Here is a 19,934-nt window from a genome sequence, read left to right on the forward strand (position 1 = left end):
TACTCCAAACCCGCGTTCCCCTGGGAAAAGCCAGGGTTCAGCATCAGCTCTACCTTGGTTACTGCTCACTCAAGTACTCATCAAGACAAGTCCGATGACGAAAACAGCGTTTGCCTATGTTGCACGAAACCCGAGTTCCCTTAGGAATAGCCAGGGTTCAGCATCAGCTCTACCTTGGTTACTGCTCACTCAAGTACTTATCAATACAAATCCGATAACGAACACAGCGTTTGCCTATGTTGCACGAAACCCGAGTTCCCCTAGGAATAGCCAGGGTTCAGCATCAGCTCTGCCCTGGTTACTCCTCACTCAAGTACTCACCAAAACAAGTCCGATGACGAAAACAGCGCTTGCCTATGTTACTCCAAACCCGCGTTCCCCTAGGAATAGCCAGGGTTCAGGATCAGCTCTACCTTGGTTACTGCTCACACAAGTACTCATCAAGACAAGTCCGATGACGAAAACAGCGCTTGCCTATGTTACTCCAAACCCGCGTTCCCCTGGGAAAAGCCAGGGTTCAGCATCAGCTCTACCTTGGTTACTGCTCACTCAAGTACTCATCAATACAAGTCCGATGACGAAAACAGCGTTTGCCTATGTTGCACAAAACCCGAGTTCCCTTAGGAATAGCCAAGGTTCAGCATCAGCTCTACCTTGGTTACTGCTCACACAAGTACTCATCAAGACAAGTCCGATGACGAAAACAGCGCTTGCCTATGTTACTCCAAACCCGCGTTCCCCTGGGAAAAGCCAGGGTTCAGCATCAGCTCTACCTTGGTTACTGCTCACTCAAGTACTCATCAATACAAGTCCGATGACGAAAACAGCGTTTGCCTATGTTGCACGAAACCCGAGTTCCCCTAGAAATAGCCAGGGTTCAGCATCAGCTCTACCTTGGTTACTGCTCACTCAAGTACTCATCAAAACAAGTCCGATGACGAAAACAGCGCTTGCCTATGTTAAACCAAACCCGCGTTCCCCTGGGAAAAGCCAGGGTTCAGCATCAGCTCTATCTTAGAAACTGCTCACCCAATTAACTCATCAAGGCGAGTTGGATGACGAAAACGGCTTATTTTTATGTTGGCAATTAACGTTTTCAATGTGTAATGATAATGGTTAATTGTATTGATTTTCGGCCAACACTGTATATTTACATGCATACATACATATTTACATATTTATATATTTATATTCATACATACATACCTACATACATTCATACATACCTACATAGATTCATATTCAGATCTATGGGCGACGATGATCATTTACCATCAGGCGATCCATCAGTCCCTTGTCTCCCAGTTCATTAAAAATAATTTCTAGCCGTGTTCTACTTCTATCCAACGAAAACATGTTTCGTTGCAAAATTAAAAATGGGGCGCATAGTGCGGAGTGGCAACAGCGCATTTTCCTTCCTGTTCTTACACTAGCTTAGATTCATAATCCTGTCTCTTTCACGCAAGGCTCGACTACGCTTCAACAAAAGGGAAAGCCTTATAAATAGCGCTTAAAATAAGGGTAACCCTTATTAAAGGCTTACAAGCCGTATCGGATAGCGGTAAGCCAATGCACAGGGCTAGCTTTATTGTTTTGCTAAGTTTTTTGTAAGGGCTAGTCAAATGAATGGGCTTGCAGTTCGAAAGGGAGAGTCTCTCGATTGGGTCGTCCTTACGTTAGGGATTCCCAATGAAAGGCTTGTAGCGCGGAAGGGGTTGTCCGGTCCCTGGTTTACTGTAGATCTTTGATATTTGCGGTAGGCTGTCTTTCTTATCTATCTTAAGCAATTGAGATATGCCTACAAGCAATTATATGTAGAGATAAGATAAAAAAGAATTAGAACATGAGTAAGTCTGTCATTGTTGATATCAAGTGTCCATCACTTATCTCAAAACTTGATCCCTGAGGCATTGATATTATCAAGCATTACTTGTGTTTACAAAATTATTCATTTAAATATCAACCTTACACTCAGGCCTAAAGTTTTTCTGTAACAATTCTTATGATACAAGAGGAAACTGTAAGTAAATAAACAATAGGGATAAACCATAAGTCAGTGTTAGCTTCCTTTTTCTACTAGATGTTGTACATTCAATAAGTTTTATTTATCCTTATAAGTCTCGCCTACTTCAAACCCTTGCTTGGCAAAAATGACGGTGCATAATACGACGACAACAATGTATATGGTACAATCTGCAATTATTTTTTTTAGAAAATTGCACCTTACCCACCAACATACAAGGTGCTATCTGCTACAAAAAAAAATCGCAGATAGCACATTGTACGTTGTTGTCGTCGAATACATTAACCAAAATCTATAAATATGCAATCAAAGCAATGCATTAGGGACCTCATATCATATTATTGTCACTGTATTAAGCTATGACACAGGAATGATTTTAATTTCAAACAAAAATTAAAATATCTTGCCCAGAATTTATTATGTGCAGTATTGTTCACAAAAGTAAAATACCAACATAATTAATGTACATTACCATTAGTTTATGGTTCAGCATAAATAATAGTTAGGAGTGGCTTCAAGGTGCCCTAATTTAAACTAGCATGCCAAAATGTCATCCATAACACAGTAAGTGAATTAGAAAGAATAACATTAAAATCCAATTAGAATATTGTTTATTTACTAATGAATTAAAAACTCTGTATAATAAAATATGCAAAATAATTGTAGATACACCTTAATTATTAATGTAACTAGATAGTAGATTTTCTACAACATTTTAGAGTTATCATTTTGTAGTGTAATACAGAGAGAAAATAAACTCTTTCAACTAGGTTATCCATTACAACTTTTTATATGGAAAAGTAGTGAATATGTACGTGTAATGAAGAAGGATTAACTAATAATAGTTCATTAATAGATTAATAGCCTTGAGGCAAGCTTGGGCAGAGCGAACGAGATGAAATACCATGAAAATTCAGCCATACGTTAATCTAGGTCAATAGAACGTTATACCGTTTTATACACTCAATTCATCACATGCCACTATATCCATGGTATTATTTAGTGTAGATCCGTCTACAAATAACTTATTTACCACAAGATTCAAACAAGTGAGGTCATCAATGAGAAAAATACAAGTACCAAACAAATTTGATATAAGAATGTTAAGAGACACAATCTTCCATAAATATGGAGCACGCACTTTCAATTCAAGCACAACAGGAAAATTTACGCATTTTTAAGTACACAATTAAACCAAGAAACCATTTAATTTACGCAGAAATACCGCAATTTTGTTTAAAACTACACAATCACAGCACGCACCGAAAAATCTCCGAAGGAAGTGACAGCTGGTTAACCGCTTGAGTTGAAAAGCTGTATAAAGCTCGCACGGTGATGCTGACTCATGATTTACACAGTTTGGTAGGATTATACGGCAAATTCTTGCCAGTACCATGAATGACGTAACCCACCGGGCGGTGAGCTGCTAGCGAGACATTAAAGCTAGGAACACACTACGCGGACGTCCGTCGTAAATCGACCGCGGACGGGAATCTGGACAATGGAAATACACATAACCGTGCAAACTATCGGTCGACGGACGCGGACGTGGCCTTGAGCGCACGGACGTCCGATCGAAATCTGGCTCTCTGGATGTTTTGTTCCGTGCACACTGATAGGTCGCGGTCGCGGTCGTTTTACGACGGACGTCCGCGTAGTATGTTCCTAGCTTTAATATGTTTATTTGAGTTTTATTTAGACTTCTGGTTTTAATTAAATTAAACTAGTTCTATGAAAATTGTTATGAAAGGTCAGCTGCAGAAATAATATATTTTGATGAGATGAGCCTAAACAGATTGAATGAATGGAAATATTAGTAGGTACCTATATAGGTTTTTCTACTCCCGAACTGTTATTCGTCATTTACAGGATCGTGCACAGATCTTTAAAACCCTACATAAAGGTCTATTCCCCAAAGCCAGCGTCCGCCGGCTTTCCGCGCATGCGCGCAGTATCGAAAAAACTGAAAACGCATTGTTTGGCTCTGTAACCATGGCAACGCCTTATAACGATACTGCGGGCGTGCGCGGGAAGGCTTTGGGCAGCCAAGCTGACAGTGCAAACCTTTGAGTCAAAATAGAGTAAAACAGTGTGAATTTCACGAAAGTTATTCAAGAAAACTATTAAAAACTAGTGCATGGTCGTAGAAAAAGTATTGTATGCAACGGTGTTTAACTGAGTCAAAAAATACTCGTGGCGTCTCAATAACAATTTTCGGCTTCGCCTCAAATTGTTACCCACGCCACTCGTCTTTTTTGACCTCCTTTAAACGCCTGTTGCATAAAATACTATTATGTAGACAACCTTTTTCCGAGTGACTTTAAAATTAAGGCGGTAATTACAAAGTGACGTAACTTAGCAATTGCGAAAAATCATTACTAAGCTTGTTTGTTAATTGAAAGCAAAATTACATATTAATTACGAAGAGGACGTACATTGAATGGTGAACGAAGTGAAGAGTTCTAAAATAGAATCCAAAGAGTAGCGATTTATACAATTTAATGTTTTGCAACCAAAAAGTGACACTTGATCACGTATCCTAGCAAGAACGGTAAACTGCAGTGAGCAGGCCAGTGATGCTTGGAGCAGCCTCTTCATAACTAATATAAGATGAACATTTCCGATAGTAAATTGATTTGCCGTTAATGTTTTAAGTTTTTTTTTTAATCTTTGCATGGTGTTTTGTGATTTGCATCTGATTTTCCGTGGTAATAAATCCAGAGATTGTCCAAGTTATGATTCTCCTGATTCTTGCTATCACATACTATAGGTCACATAGGTACTATTTTACGTACTGTCGGCTGCAAAAGTGCATGGAGAAATTATGAATGAATTAATTGATAAATAGCAAAATAGTAAATGATATAACGGAATTTGAATTCATAAAGTATTGTGTTTTCATTAATCCAATCAAATATAATAATTATAACAAAACAGGATAATAGCCTTTAAGCCAACTTTTTTCTGAAAATAAGTTCCTGATGTTCTTTGAACAAAGTTTTGCCTTTTCACCCGTTCTATAATTAAAACAGTTGTCTCCCCAACTTTCCAAGGAAAATTATAAATAACTTTCATGCTCTCCCTTCAACACACATTCCTAGCTCGTGATGCCAGCTTCCCTTTTCTTCGGTTTGATTTACGGTTTTAATGAAAACATTTACACAGGCGGTCAGATGTTTGATGTATGTCACCAGTCACCACTAATAGCTGTATAATATCAGGTTAATGGTTTCTGACAGATAATTTGATTTTTCCAACAATATTTGCACAAATAAGATAACTGAAGCTGATGACTGAGAGGTAGATCATTAAGACTAATTTGGAAGTGACCAGTTTACAACAGTCTAGACGATTTTATTCACCTCAATCCGTTTATTTAAGTACCTAGGCATGTTTATTCACCTTGAATATAGGAAAGGCACTAGACGTTAGTCGAAAAAAACTAGGCATGATTTTACAGCTTAAAATATATCCTATAGCATGAAAGGGCAAGAAATGAAAACCCTGAAGCCATTTTTTCATACAATCGTAGTTCTCATTTCTCTACTTATTGTTAATGTTAACAATTTCATGTATTTTAACCATAGCTGTGCCCCTATGTTTTATCACTGATTGCTCAACAGGTAAATAGATCAAGATCAAGCGGCTACCTATAACGCAATGTGAATATCAGAACGATCAGAAGTCCAATACGTCACAAGCTGACTCACTTAACATTAGGTTAATGTCCTGAATCATCGAAATGTGAGTAAAGGAAAATCTTAATATGGCGTTCGACTAAAATCAGGAAATGTAATTTTAGAATGTATTTCTTGAACATTCTCCTTCATAATTTCGAAAATATTGCACAAAGATTATAGTATGCGTATGATTATAGATAGACCTGTATCAGCTTTTAACAAAAAAGCAACACATAGTTATTTGTTATACAAGGGGGCAAAGTTGTATTTTAACGCCGAGTGTGGAATTGAAAAACGAGCAAGTGAAAGGATTCTATAGTTGAACCACGAGCGAAGCGAGTGGTTCGAGAATAGAATCCTGAACTTGCGAGTTTTTTAACACACAAGAAGTAAAATACATTTGCACCTGAGTGTAACACAAAACTTTTCCCCTCACTATAGCGAGGAAACTACAACGCAAAAAATGCGTTTATCACTGCTTCCAGTAGTTCCACAGGTGGTAAATCATCTTTATTACTAGATTCACCTACTTTTATCAATTTTAAAGCAGTTAATTTGATTTTATTCAAGGTCAAATTACTTTACCCACTAGTGGATAAAATGCGTTTTTACCCGCTGGTATTAAAGGACAAAACACGTGTTTCCGAGCTAGTGAGTAGGGATGTCACGAATGTCGCATGTGTCACATTCGCGAATGCGAATGCGAATATTCAGAATGCGAATGTGCGAATGCGAATGCGAATGCGAATATCGCTGAATTTCATAAAAAACCAAAATAAAAACCAAGCAATCACCAACAACCCGCTAGGTAAAAAATTTAAAATGCTTACTATTGGTCAAAATGCCGAGTACGAACTTCACGCCGTACGAATTTGATCTATCTGCGCATGCGCGAGTCGACAGTCGACAAGTAGCAATTGGAGCGGCCGGCGCGGGCGAGGAACAAGCTGCGACTTGCACACATTCGCATTCGCAAAACATTCGCATCGTTTGAAGCGAATGCGAATGTCAATGCAAATGTTTAAAAGAATGCGAATCATTCGCATATGCGAATGCGAATGCAAATATTCGTAACATCCCTACTAGTGAGGGGAAAAAGTTTATGATTTATTGTTTTTGTATATCAAGCGGATTCAGCTTAGCTTTAACGACGCACTCAAACTTTACAGTGCCGGTTTCGGTACCTAGTCATATATTTTGTCTAATTCAGATGTACGTTGTATATTACCACTGTTGCCAGATTGCGGGCCGATTTTTAAGTCTCACGCGTTCGAATTCAGAAAATTGTCACTGAAAATAATAGGCAAGTCACCGTTTTCAACCGGGATTTTAGTGACAGTGAGAGTCAAAAATCGGCCCCCTGATACAGCTATTGAGGAAGGACAGCAAAGATAATGAAAAACGGACCACACACGAATAATTTAGTGTATAGTATACCACAATACCTATATATGTGATCTGGTCGTAGTCTGGCAGTGTTATTACCCTTACTTATAGTGCCACATAACATTGTAGAAAATAAAAGAGGGCGCCACTTTCTACGTAACTGTCACTTAATCGTATCCACAATAATGAGTGTTTAAAATACGATACCTACCAAAATTAAAGGACAGTTTACTTCGCTGCGGTAGGTTCAAGCAAAGCAAGGTATAACGTTTTATACCTATATTACCTATGTCTACTAATATTTACGACGCGCCGCCTTTGTTTGGAAAAGTGTGACACCCTTAGTTTCCAGCCACTCATTGCCTTAAAAGCAATGGTTTAGCTTTGTAAAAGATTTTTAAGCGGTATCGATTTTATGATCAGATGTCTAGCCAGGGCGAGAAAGTCAACGACCGATCTTCAGAACGGCCTTCATGTTACCGACGCAATAGATAGTTTTACTAATTACCAGTTATTAGTGGAATGTGGAATAAAATTACAAACAGCAAATCCGTAATTCATGATTAGCAACGCTTCATTTGTTTTTGGGATTACATTTGATATTTTATTAGTAGGTACTTTGCATTGGCTTCTAAATGAAATGTGCATGTGCAGTTCTATTCTACACTGGCTTGTTTAATTAATGATTCACGCCCAGTCATTGAGTCTTAATCTATGTTTACATATATTATGTTTTGTATAACATTCCAAAATGGAAACCTAATAGCAAAATTTATCTAACTCAATATCTGGTCTGATAGTTAAATTTCAGTTGAATAACAAAGACTGAAACCACTTAAATAAATACTTAGTTGCAACAGTCGTTTGTTTTCCACGCTCGTTGCCATAAATATCAGTATGGACCTAATTATGCACTGTATACAAGAATATTTAAATTGACGACATTTCTATATTAGGTCTTATAGGACCTAAGTTATAGCCATGAGTATAAAATATGATAATATAATAAGTACTCACCACCAAATTCACGTTAACAGAAGCGCACGCTTCTTCAACAACTTCGGCTACCGCTCCACTCTCGTACTCCTCCGCTGGAAGACTAGGATACAACTTGTCCCCACCCAGATTGTACAGCGTCTCATCTTCAAGAGGCAGTTTAGGGTATAAGCCACCGTTTCCAACAAGAGGCTCAGTACTGCCTTCTCCAGGGGAGCCTCCTCTCTCCCCTTTAAGAAATCCTCGCACAGCGGAAGCAGCGCTCGATCCTCTATGCCAACCCCAACCGTTGGCCCGCAAATTCTTCGGGTAGTAATTGATCAAAGACATGTTCACTATTTCACTACACTTGCGTCAATATCCACACACGTTTCAGTTAATGTTCCTCTCAAAATAAACCCGCACCGTAAGACGCGCGGCTGCCGAATGGAGTCGATGGCGTCTGTTTATTTATGATAGCATTCTGCAAACAAAGAGATTGGCGATATTAGAGGAAAAAGTAAATCTGATGTATCTAGACATGCCAGTAGATAAAGCAAACACGATACTTAACATTTCACCACTTAACAGATGTGGGTTTTTAATTTTTATTTGCTCGGAAATTCCAGTTTTAAGGCGTCTAATTTTAGCAAAAGTGAATCAAAGTCAAGGTTATCGAACTGACGTACAGTTTCATTACTCATTCTTTTGTCAACAAATAAATAGTAATTAAGTAACGGTGTCTCTCCTTGGTATTTAGCAGTGCTATAAACTGAATTAATGATTTACTGGCAGTTAGTTCAAAAACTTTAGAACCTATCTAGAAAATTATTTCAAAGAGCTTTTTTTTTATTTTACCATAATGCGGTGTGGTAATAAATACACTGGGGACCGATTTTTGAGTCTCACGCGTTCGAATTCAGAAAATTGTCACTGAAAATAATAGGCAATTCACCGTTTTCAACCGGTATTTTAGTGACAGTGAGACTCAAAAATCGGCCCAGGTGGTTTATTATATTTTACCATACTTACCTACCTATAATACAAATATTGACAAATGTTTTTCAAATAATGACAATCATGCCTTCCTCCATTCTTACACATTTTGATACGTATGTTTGCAATGCGTTATCTGTGTTAGGTATTTGTCATTCTTAATGACGCGATACTATACATTATACAATTCCAATGTGCATTCAGAATGAGTAATATTGTAATTAGGTGTGCACATGATGTTTATGTAGGTGTAAACCTCTTCTAGGCTTTCAATGACTGTAGGTTTACTTATTCCGGTTGGTAGGTAAGTTAAGTACATTAAGTGGTTAGTAGATAAACGGCTAACATAATTATAAGTAATGGGTTAATCAAGATTACGCACCATATCAGAAAAACGAATCAACTTTTAATCTGCAAACCAATAAACACACACGCTCAGTGCATCATTATTTTTAGAACCGCAAAGTTAACAGTATAACTGAAGGTTCGTAAAATGGAGTTTTCATTTTCTTAGAGATGACCAATATTAGCTTGATGAATTTGAACTATATTTAAGAGTAATACGTCCTATCTTTCTTCACGACACGTTCTGTCGAAGAACAGAAAAATAATCTTATTTTTCTGACCATTTTAGTAGTAAGCTTGAAAAAACTAAAAGTTAACTCGTTTACTTCAACCATTCATGTTAGCATCTTTGGAACTAATCTACACGATTTAATATATTTAAACATAGACAAGCAAGGTAAAAGTATAAAAGTGAGTGCGTCCACAATAGTATACCTAGCCGATAAGTAATTTTCGTTTTCCCTATTTTTCATTACACTTTTTTCTCATCTATTCGATTTGCATAAGGTCAATTACTAGTCCAGTTTATGGCGTACGCAATTTGGCGCTCCCCAAGGTGTGTGCATGTCGTCACGTGACCTCGACTCGGGGTTTAATTAAATTTACCGTCACTGTTTACTGGGAGTGTCCTGAAGGACATTGCTTATCGAACATTAATCTATAGCCTCTTGCCGCCCAATGTGCATTAAAATGTATATATTGTTGAAATAGAATTTTAACTTTCATGTGAATTAATAAAGTAGCATTTCTTTTGTTTATATTATTAAAAAAAAAATGAAACTTAACTCAATTTAAAATAAAACTAGGACTACTAGGACCAAATTCTTTAGCATTTTTTTTTCGTAGCCGAATGCACAAACGCTCACGAATCGTGAACGAATCGTGAAGGGTTTGGGCAGTCGGCTACGCAGACAGTACTAACAATTTCCTTTGTATTATACTCTACATATTACTGCGGGAAAAACGAGTAAAATATTGTTAATTTGCTATGTCATGATCATTATGAACCAGGGTAGGAACTACTTTGGGTTTTTACAGATACATTCGGTTTTCCTAAAAAACCCTAAATTAACGTCGATCGAATAGACGACATAACGTAGATCGGATTAGTCGATCTAACTCAGGTAATAAAATGTTTAATCGCATGAACCTAATAAAATATGCTAATTTCGGTTTCTGTGATCATTTACTGACTCACAGTTCAACTGGCTTGAACTGCCGACAGTCATTGCAATGACGTCATTAAAGTGGCTCATAACATAGTTTAAGTTTATAGGGGAAGGGAAGCTTAAGTGCTTCCTCTTAATTCTTTCATTTAAACTGGTTAATGATGTTTTCTTTTTCAAAACGTCCTTTGTTTTTTGCAGTGAAATTCGTATGTATATGCAATCCCGAATTGTTTTTTGTTCTGTAAAATGCAGTTTTATTGGGTGTCAAGAAGGTATTTTTTAAATTGATCGTGTTTACCTTAAATTTGACGATTTTCATGAGGAAAAAAGGTAGGTACATCACATGGTCGCTAACCATAAGAGGGCAATTTTCTCGAATATTTATACGAATATCATGTTAGAGCGTCCTTATTCTTGCGACAATGTGGTATATTTTACTTGAGGATGCCACAAATTACTCATATCTTATATGTCCCCTAGTATTTATTACCTAAACATCGCATCGCATTAAATATACCTACACTACAGCATTTAAGTTTTAAAACTTTTAAAATTCGCAAAGTGTAAAGCGCGATCATACGACCTTCATCTTAAAAAGCCAAACATTCCTTATACAGAGGCTATAATAAGTAATTATGGTCGGTAGAGTCGGCAGCCTTGTTAAGGTCATTCGGCTTTTTGGTGGCTTTTAAATATGGTTCTAAGTAGTATTTATTGGTTTAAAATAGAGCTTACGCCAAATTATATTACCTACAAGTACGATCACAAAACAATTAATGAAACATAAAATACATACATACATACATACATACAATCACGCCTGTATCCCATAAAGGGGTAGGCAGAGCACATGAAACTACTAAAGCTTCAGTGCTACTCTTGGCAAGTAAGGGATTGAAAGAAAATGAAACTGACATTGCAGTGACAGCAACATAAAATAAGTTATGCTTTTTACAGTTACATGTATTTTTTAACAAATTTAGCATTTTATCATAATAAATAACCAGGTACATATGCATTTAGGAAGGTACAATTTTATTTAAGTTCACAAAGAACCGGTTATCAAATTAATCTGATATGGGCGATATGTCAACTGGTAGAGCACTTGTTTATTGCGCTATCAATTCACAACACAACAGATGTGTCTGCAACATAAATAAATATCTACAGGCAAACCTATTCATCGCACGAAACCACGCATACATTAACAGCGAATTATAGAACCAAGTTTAAGTCACCATAATGGTAGTGAAGAGACGAAATTCCGAAAAAGTTGCAAAAAGTACTTACCACTTTTCTCACAGCAACTGATTATCCAGAGGGTGAATGGGAGTGATTTGATTTGCTCCTTTATCTTGCATCTCTTTCACTCGTTCATTGATGCGAAGTTGCCGCGAATTGTGTTGCGTTCGGAAATAATCACACCTTTGAGAGCTTAAAATGGATTTATTCTATTTTTGATTTCAATTGTTTATGTACGGATACAACATAATATTTTCCAGTAAAAGTAAGATTTTCTGTCCCATTTTCTAGTTTAAATCGGAATTAAAGCCCGAAAATATTAGGGTGCAGGGTGCTCAAAAATGCGGCCTCAATAACCAACAACCAGTAATAGCTGAACACGATTTTAGAACGAAAATGAAATGTCAATGTCATTTTGACAGTTCATTCATGCCAGCGTTGCCATATGGGTACGCATCGGTACGCACGGCGTACTATTTCATCGTCGTGTGTACCCGCGTACTCATCAGCCGTTTTGCGTACTATTTTATAATTTATCAACTGTTACCTACTACTCCTCTTGAAAAAAACAAATCATTTTAACTTTTCCGATTAATATTATTTAGGAACGCACCCATACTTCTATAGATTATCTGTACTGTGCATCCAAGTGCGGCAATACACAAATATGACACAAATCAAGATGAAATCAAGTGAAGTTGACGTTAATGACGTTATAGTATCATCAAATCTAATCGATTAGTCAAGGCAATATCGAACATGTTCCTTACACCTTACGGTTTGATTTAGGTTGTCTATACGGTGATTATATTATGATTGTATGTGCCATAGGCGGCATAAAGTCGTTTTCTTTTCTTTGGCGGCTTACCGGGCTTACGGCTTGTTTTCTTGAATAATTTGAAAGTGAGTTTTAGTTTCATCCATCAAGAAAGGATCAATTGTAAGCATTAATATAGGTTATATAGGTAATTAGGTCGATATTATCTGCGGAGAAACAAAGAAAATTTTCACCGCGTAATACATGTACTATGGATATGGAGGTAATATGGATTCATATAGTTTTCACCCCAAGGAAAAGTGGTTTTATTGCATTTTCAAGCTAGGAACATACTACGCGGACGTCCGTCGTAAATCGACCGCGACCGCGACCGATCAGTGTGCACGGAACAAAACATCCAGCGAGCCAGATTTTGATCGGACGTCCATGCGCTCAAGGCCACGTCCACGTCCGTCGACCGATAGTTTGCACGGTTATGTATAATCTCATTGTCCAGATTCCCGTCCGCGGTCGATTTACGACGGACGTCTGCGTAGTGTGTTCCTAGCTTTATGTGTAATTTCATTGTCCAGATTCCCGTCCGCGGTCGATTTACGACGGACGTCCGCGTAGTATGTTCCTAGCTTTATTGCTTAAAAGCCATCTACATAGAAATATATGATATGAACTAATAACGCCGAACAAAAGTCGATCATAAATGTGTTTTATAAGTAAGGTGACGGACCCAATCATGGACAGTTTAAGAAAAAAATTCGCCTGTTTTTGATATTTCACTTATAAATGTAAAAATTACTGACCTGTCTCTAATATAATATGTGTTTGTTTGTTCTAGTAAAACGTACGTGCCCCTCTTCATATTAGCCCAGCACAGGCCGACATATGGGACGCAGGTATACAACAGAGCGAGATATCAGTATTGCGAACTCCCTCTAACTGCTGCGTCCTCCTCTAAAAAAAGCTGCGTCCCGTTTGTTGGCCCATTTTGCGCGAATATGTAGAGGAGCCTTACCGTTTTTCCGGTTGCCGACAAGGCGCTAATGCCATAAAGATTCGTCTATAAACTAACCTTATCGATAAAGTGGTACCTTTTACTAAAAACAAACACAAATGGCTGTATTACTTTCTTTGCAATCTCTGTATGAAAAGATATTGTTTTTTTTTTATCATGAGTTATGTATTTCTTGGTAGACTATACATTTTGATTTTTGTCATTTTCGTGTACCCAAACTTGAACTGGCGTACTATTTTTAAGAAGTGTGCGTAACGGAACGTCAAACCCATCTGGCAACACTGATTCATGCCAATCCCCGTTCCGGAGAAATAATCACACCTTTGTGAGCTTAAAAATGGATTTATTCTATTTTTGATTTCAATTGTTTATGTACGGATACAACATAATATTTTCCAGTAAAAGTAAGATTTTCTGTCCCATTTTCTAGTTTAAATCGGAATTAAAGCTCGAAAATATTAGGGTGCAGGGTGCTCAAAAATGCGGCCTCGTGGGCCTCAATAACCAACAACCACAGAATTATAATTAAACCAGAATGAGTACGGCTGCCCTACGCAGAAATCAAGTATCTCAAAATTTTCCAAAAAATGGTTTTTTACATCATTCGATTCATTTTTTCAAAATACATATTTTAGTATTTTTTTTAAATTTTTATAATGTATATTTTTCAAAATACAGAACTTTAAAAAATTCAAGTATCTTTTTTTAACGGGGTATTCTACGCTAAAGTCAAGTATCTACCCTATTTCTATCTTGAAATCGAGTATCTTGCGAAAGATACTTGCAATTCATATTAGATGGCTAAGTTACTTGACTTCAGAGTTGAAATATTGATATTTATTGCGAAGTTACTTGACTTCAGCGTAGAAATATTGATATTTATTGATAAGTTACTTGACTTCAGCGTAGAACTATTGATATTCATTGCGAAGTTACTTGACTTCGGCGTCTATCATTTTGTTATGATGTCAAAATCTTGTAATTACTAATACATGTATTAATTTGGGTTTCGGGTAGAAATTGTCTTAGTATTAAAAAACAACCAGATGTTAACAGTAAAAGCACAAGGAACTTGTCTTATTTAATATGTAACTTCTTTTATACAAAATACGAAAATACATATAACGAACATACGTTTACATAATTATTGCATGTTGGTTAGTTGATAAATAGGTTACTAGCCTCGTAGTCAAATCAGCTTCTTTTTAAGAACTGTCAAAACGAATTTGAAAGACTTGCTAATATGGAATTTATATTACATTGAATTGAGTGACGTCACGGTCACCTCAGTAACTTTATACATATATTTCTACCTGGCTTATTAAATAGAAATTGGATTTAAAAATAACTGATGTCCATGTTTATCTCATAATTCTGATGCTTTATTTTGTGCATGGTATAAAATATTTTATTTTAACTACAGTCAAGTTCCCTGTTATTATAATTAAGGAAGACTATAACTTTCATTATTTTTTTCTGTCTTCGAGTATTTAGGCACCTACCTACTGTACTTGATTAATATTGTGCGTTCCACGGGAAATCGCTTTCGAGGTTTTTTTTATTATTTAAATAGTCTCCTACAACGTAAGTACTTGATTAAGTTTCAGGAGTATTTTTGAACTCTTCGTGACAGATAAACCTCTTAAACCTATAATCTTAAGACAACTTTTCCGTATATTACTCCAATATTGCATTTATATTAAAACCTAATTTACACAAGCATGACATACACTACATTAAAGGCATCTATCTAAAATGTATACATTGTATACATATACCTATCTACTAGCGGCCCGCCCCGGCTGCGCACGGGGCTATCATAAAAATGGTTATAGTAATTTATCCTTAAAAGATAGACATATGCTATTACTGACTTTTTTGTATGTCTATGAAAGATACACAATTTCACGATACATTGTTTTGATACAGCTCAAACAGTTTGGGCAGCGTTTTCGATTAAAGCTTTCAGCCAGCAGAATTTTGTCCGACTTGATTAGCAAAAATTGACACATTTCAACCAATTCAAACAAGATCTCAACAAATTATATACCAAAACCTTTCCGCAGAATCATTTTATTTATTGGTGAAAACCGCATGAAAATCTGTTTTGTAGTTTTTGTTTTAGATACAGTTAAAAATAACAAGCCTACCAAAGCTAAATGAAAACAGTTCAAGATACTTGCTTTCTTGTAGAAAAGCTTTAAAATTTTCTTATCGCATTCTACGCAGAAAGCTGTTTTTGTATTTTAAAATGATTGTGCTAATCATTTTGAAGAAAAAATTATAGTACACTATTAATGATATCTAGTATAATAAAGTTCGTCTGTTTAAAAGGCTATCAATTTATTAATAAGCATATAATCAGGAAAAATAAAACAAAATCGTTTTTTCGCTCTACTGTAAAATTTGGCAAAAAGCAGATACTTGATTACTGCATAGGGCAGCCGAGTAGTTAGGCCAAAAAGTGTGTCCACATGAGAGGTTAAAGTTGGGGCTGGTGTCCCTCTCGCACTTATTACCACTATCAAAATCATTTGAATGACGTCATCACTGTCATCATTTGGGGATACCAGTCAATATTCAAAGTTACTACCAAATCTACTAATACCCAATTAAAGGTTTTTAATAATTGCGCAATTTTTTGGTTTTATGGCTTCATAATAATGACTTACCAATTCGTTACAAGGTATTAATACCCTTGCCTCGATATAATACGAAAATAATTTAAGTAGTTTATAAACTTAGTTATCATACAGGTAAAAATACTACTACTATAGTAATTTTTTAACACTGGTCACACGTGCGAGAGGGACACCAGCCCCAACTTTGACCCTCTCATGTGGACACACTTTTGCTAGTCTGTCAAGAACGCCTTTATGCGCCGGTGATAAGGTTCAATTTAGTATGGCAAAAAAAGTGTGAGCTCAGTCCCTATTGTAGGTCGATGCCAACAACCAGTAATAGCTGAACACGATTTTAGAACGAAAATGAAATGTCAATGTCATTTTGACAGTTCATTCATGCCAATCCCCGTTCCGGAGAAAGAGTAGCACGTGTTGTATTTTAAATATTGTTTATTATTGAATTAAAAGTGCAAAATGAAGGTCCTATCTGAGGAGAGAATGCGGATTTTATTCGAGAAGCTTACAAAATAGTAAGTTACAGTGCACTTAACCAATATCTTCATAAAATTAAACTTTTTAAACATCATTACTGTTTTTGATGTCTAGCATGTTTCTATCATCTAAACATGTGTTTTGTCTTTATTTTCAGTATTGGCGTGAATGTAAAGTTGCTAATAGACCGGCCAGATGGCACATACTGCTTTAGAGAAAAGAAAGATCGAGTATATTATATCTCGGAGAAGTTGCTCCAACTAGCTCAAACTGTGAAACCAGATAACCTTATATCGGCGGGTACATGCTTCGGGAAGTTCACAAAGACTAATAAATTTAGACTGCACATCACTGCATTGACATATATAGCGCCGTATGCTCCGTTCAAGATCTGGGTCAAGCCGTCTGCGGAACAACAGTTTTTGTATGGGCATCATGTTATCAAAAGTGGTAAGTACTTACTTACTTACTGCGATGGCTCAGCGACCCGAAGTGGATCTTGGCCTCCGACACTAGATTCCGCCATTCGCTCCTATCCTGTGCAATCTGATGCCACTCAGTCACTTGAAGGTCACGCAGGTCTTTCTGGACCTCGTCGATCCATCGGTACCTGGGCCTTCCGACCGGCCGTTTTTCAGTAGATCTCCACAAGTGGGCTCTTTTGGCCGCACGATCCTCTCCCATCCTCTCCACATGGCCGAGCCATCGCAGACGAGAAGCTTTACTCTCGCCGATGACGTTGGGCTCGCCCACTAGCTCTTCCACCTCCAAGTTCTTCCTGACTCTCCAAGAGCCATCCTCTCGTCTCGTAGGGCCTAAAATCTTTCTGAAGATCTTCCGCTCTGCCACTAAGAGCTTATTCTCCTCCTTCAGGGTCAACGTCCAAGCTTCGCATCAATATACCAAGATCGGCCTTATCACGGTCTTGTAAATCCTGATCTTGGTTCTTCTGCTGATGAGCTTGGACGTTAATATTTTGTGAAGGGCTGCTGAGCATCTTAGGGCATTCTGGATACGGATGTCGATTTCGTCTTCTCTCTGGTTGGTGTCAGTTATCGTGCAACCGAGGTACTTGAATGATGATACGCGCTTGTAGCAGTTCCCGTTAATGGTTATCCCGTCTCGGCGTCGTACCATTCTCCGTCTTTGCATGTGTAGATACTCCGTCTTCTCCAGACTGATTCTAAGCCCCACTTTTCCACACAGGAAAAAAAGGTGGTGGTGGAAAAAGTGGTAAGTGAATAAAAAATATTATTAAGATTGTCCTTTGATTGTCTTGTATTTTATTTATTCATTTAAAATGAATTAAAATAACAGGGTCGAGTGGTGAAAACGAGGGGAGGCCTTTGCCCAGCAGTGGGACACAAAGGGGCTAATTAAAAAAAAAACTTATTAGTGTGAAAAGTACAACAAACCATAAATTAAATATAACAAGATCATACCATCCCATACATTAAAATGCGACCGCCTACGAACGCGCTTACACTCCACCACACATAGATGGCGCCACAAAAAAATGCCTTGTTGCCACCGATTATTTGTAGATTGGCATTAAGTGTCAATTCCGAGCCGTAAATCTATGTCAAAAGTGACACTTAACGCCATCTACAAGTATAATCGAAAGCTACAAGACATTTTTTTTGTGGCGCCATCTATTTGTGTGGTGGAGTGTAAGCGCGGTCTTAGGCGGTCGCATTTTTAATGTATGGGATGGGTATGATGTTGTTATATTTAATTTATGAACAAACACATAAAACACTTACCCCCTTATTCAAAAACATTGACATTCCGACGTATTAGTGTGATAGAAAGGGACAAACAAACTTTATTGTCTTTTTACAAAGTTGTCATACTTAATACCAATATTTTAGTTCGACAATGCAGTTCTGCATATGCAGTCAAAATGAAGCATACGAAAACACTAATCTAATTACTTAACATTCACTTCTCTTGATTTTTAATCCTGACTCCATAAGTTGGCCATGGTCTTTTAGAATAGCTAGCAGTGGCGGAGCGTCGATACAACTCGATTCCCAACGGGTTCCCTAAAATTCTCTAGTATCTGTAGAAGTCCATACAAAACAGATGCCAAAAAAACATTCACTTCTCTTGATTTTTAATCCTGACTCCATAAGTTGGCCATGGTCTTTTAGAATAGCTAGCAGTGGCGGAGCGTCGATACAACTCGATTCCCAACGGGTTCCCTAAAATTCTCTAGTATCTGTAGAAGTCCATACAAAACAGATGCCAAAAACCCCTCCGGCTTTACCAACGAAAATTTTCACGCCCCGCCACTGATAGCTAGAGCTCTAATAGAATTCAAATCAATGATACAAACATTTAAATTCTTTCCAGGTCTCGGCCGCATAACAGAAAACACACCAAAGCACCAAGGAGTTGTAGTATACTCCATGTCTGACATGCCGCTAGGCTTCGGAGTGGCTGCTCGGACGACCACGGAATGCAGAAACGCTGATCCTTTAGCCACCATTGCTTTCCACCAGGCCGATATCGGAGAATACATTCGCTCGGAGGATACTTTGACATAGGAATACAGTTTTAGTTATGGAGTGTGTTGTTTTATTTCATAGTACAAAGAAATGCAGAAACTTTCTCCTTGGAGTAAGGTACAGCGGGGCAATTTTGACTGGGGAACAATTGCAAGTGATCTATTTTTTCGATGCTTTACAATGTTTGCATTATTATATAGAGTGTCCACCGATTACTCATATATATGGCACACCTGTTTAGTGGATACATGTGGAACTCAATAGTGTAATAATGGAAAAATTGGATCAGTTACAATTGCCCCCCAGTCAGGAGTTGCCCTGCTGTACCTTACTTTAAGGAAAAGGTATCAGAGCCTTCCACTGAGAATGATTCTGCATTTCGTGTTATACAGCTGTTTAACACCAAGGACTGATAGACAGACAGACGGACTGCAATCAGGAGGCACAATTTATATGGGAGTAATGGGAAATGCACGTAAACTGCACATCATCTTCACAGTTACTGTACTAATTGCAGCTAGGTTGCAGTCTGTCCCACCACTTTAGTGTTGCAAACTTGATTGAGCCTGAAATGTACTGAAAATGCAATCTAGAAGACTAGTTGTCATACATTCACAATAGCGCCATCTTGCCGACGCGTACTGTACTAAGTGCAACAGAAGCTGGCCGAAAGAGTATGCTCTTGAGTGGTTCATTATTGTAATC

General features: G+C 37.4%; 2 protein-coding genes across 7 annotated transcripts in view; one reads left to right on the forward strand and one right to left on the reverse strand.

Annotated features, from left to right (window-relative positions):
* LOC125236886 (calpain-B) overlaps positions 1 to 11,989 on the reverse strand; it is an 88,254-nt gene extending 76,265 nt beyond the window's left edge. Inside the window, exons 1-2 of one of the 6 annotated variants that reach the window (XM_048143799.1) lie at positions 11,865 to 11,989; positions 8,107 to 8,548 (exon numbers count right to left, since the gene is read on the reverse strand). In XM_048143799.1, the coding sequence (XP_047999756.1) occupies positions 8,107 to 8,415 (309 nt within the window). In that variant the 5' untranslated portion in view covers positions 8,416 to 8,548; positions 11,865 to 11,989. Of the gene's footprint in view, positions 1 to 3,226; positions 3,337 to 8,106; positions 8,549 to 11,864 lie in introns of those variants that run through there. The other 5 variants (XM_048143803.1, XM_048143800.1, XM_048143804.1 and 2 more) reach the window with 5 other exon arrangements.
* Positions 11,990 to 16,595: 4,606 nt separating this feature from the next.
* LOC125237145 (60S ribosome subunit biogenesis protein NIP7 homolog) lies at positions 16,596 to 19,289 on the forward strand. Its single transcript, XM_048144121.1, has 3 exons — positions 16,596 to 16,757; positions 16,877 to 17,169; positions 19,075 to 19,289. Exons 1-3 carry the CDS (start codon positions 16,702 to 16,704, stop codon positions 19,266 to 19,268), a joined length of 543 nt encoding a protein of 180 aa, XP_048000078.1. The 5' UTR covers positions 16,596 to 16,701; the 3' UTR covers positions 19,269 to 19,289.
* Positions 19,290 to 19,934: the final 645 nt, after the last annotated feature.

The sequence above is a fragment of the Leguminivora glycinivorella genome, chromosome 20 (genome assembly GCF_023078275.1).
Source record: "Leguminivora glycinivorella isolate SPB_JAAS2020 chromosome 20, LegGlyc_1.1, whole genome shotgun sequence".
NCBI classification, from domain to species: Eukaryota; Metazoa; Arthropoda; class Insecta; order Lepidoptera; family Tortricidae; genus Leguminivora; species Leguminivora glycinivorella.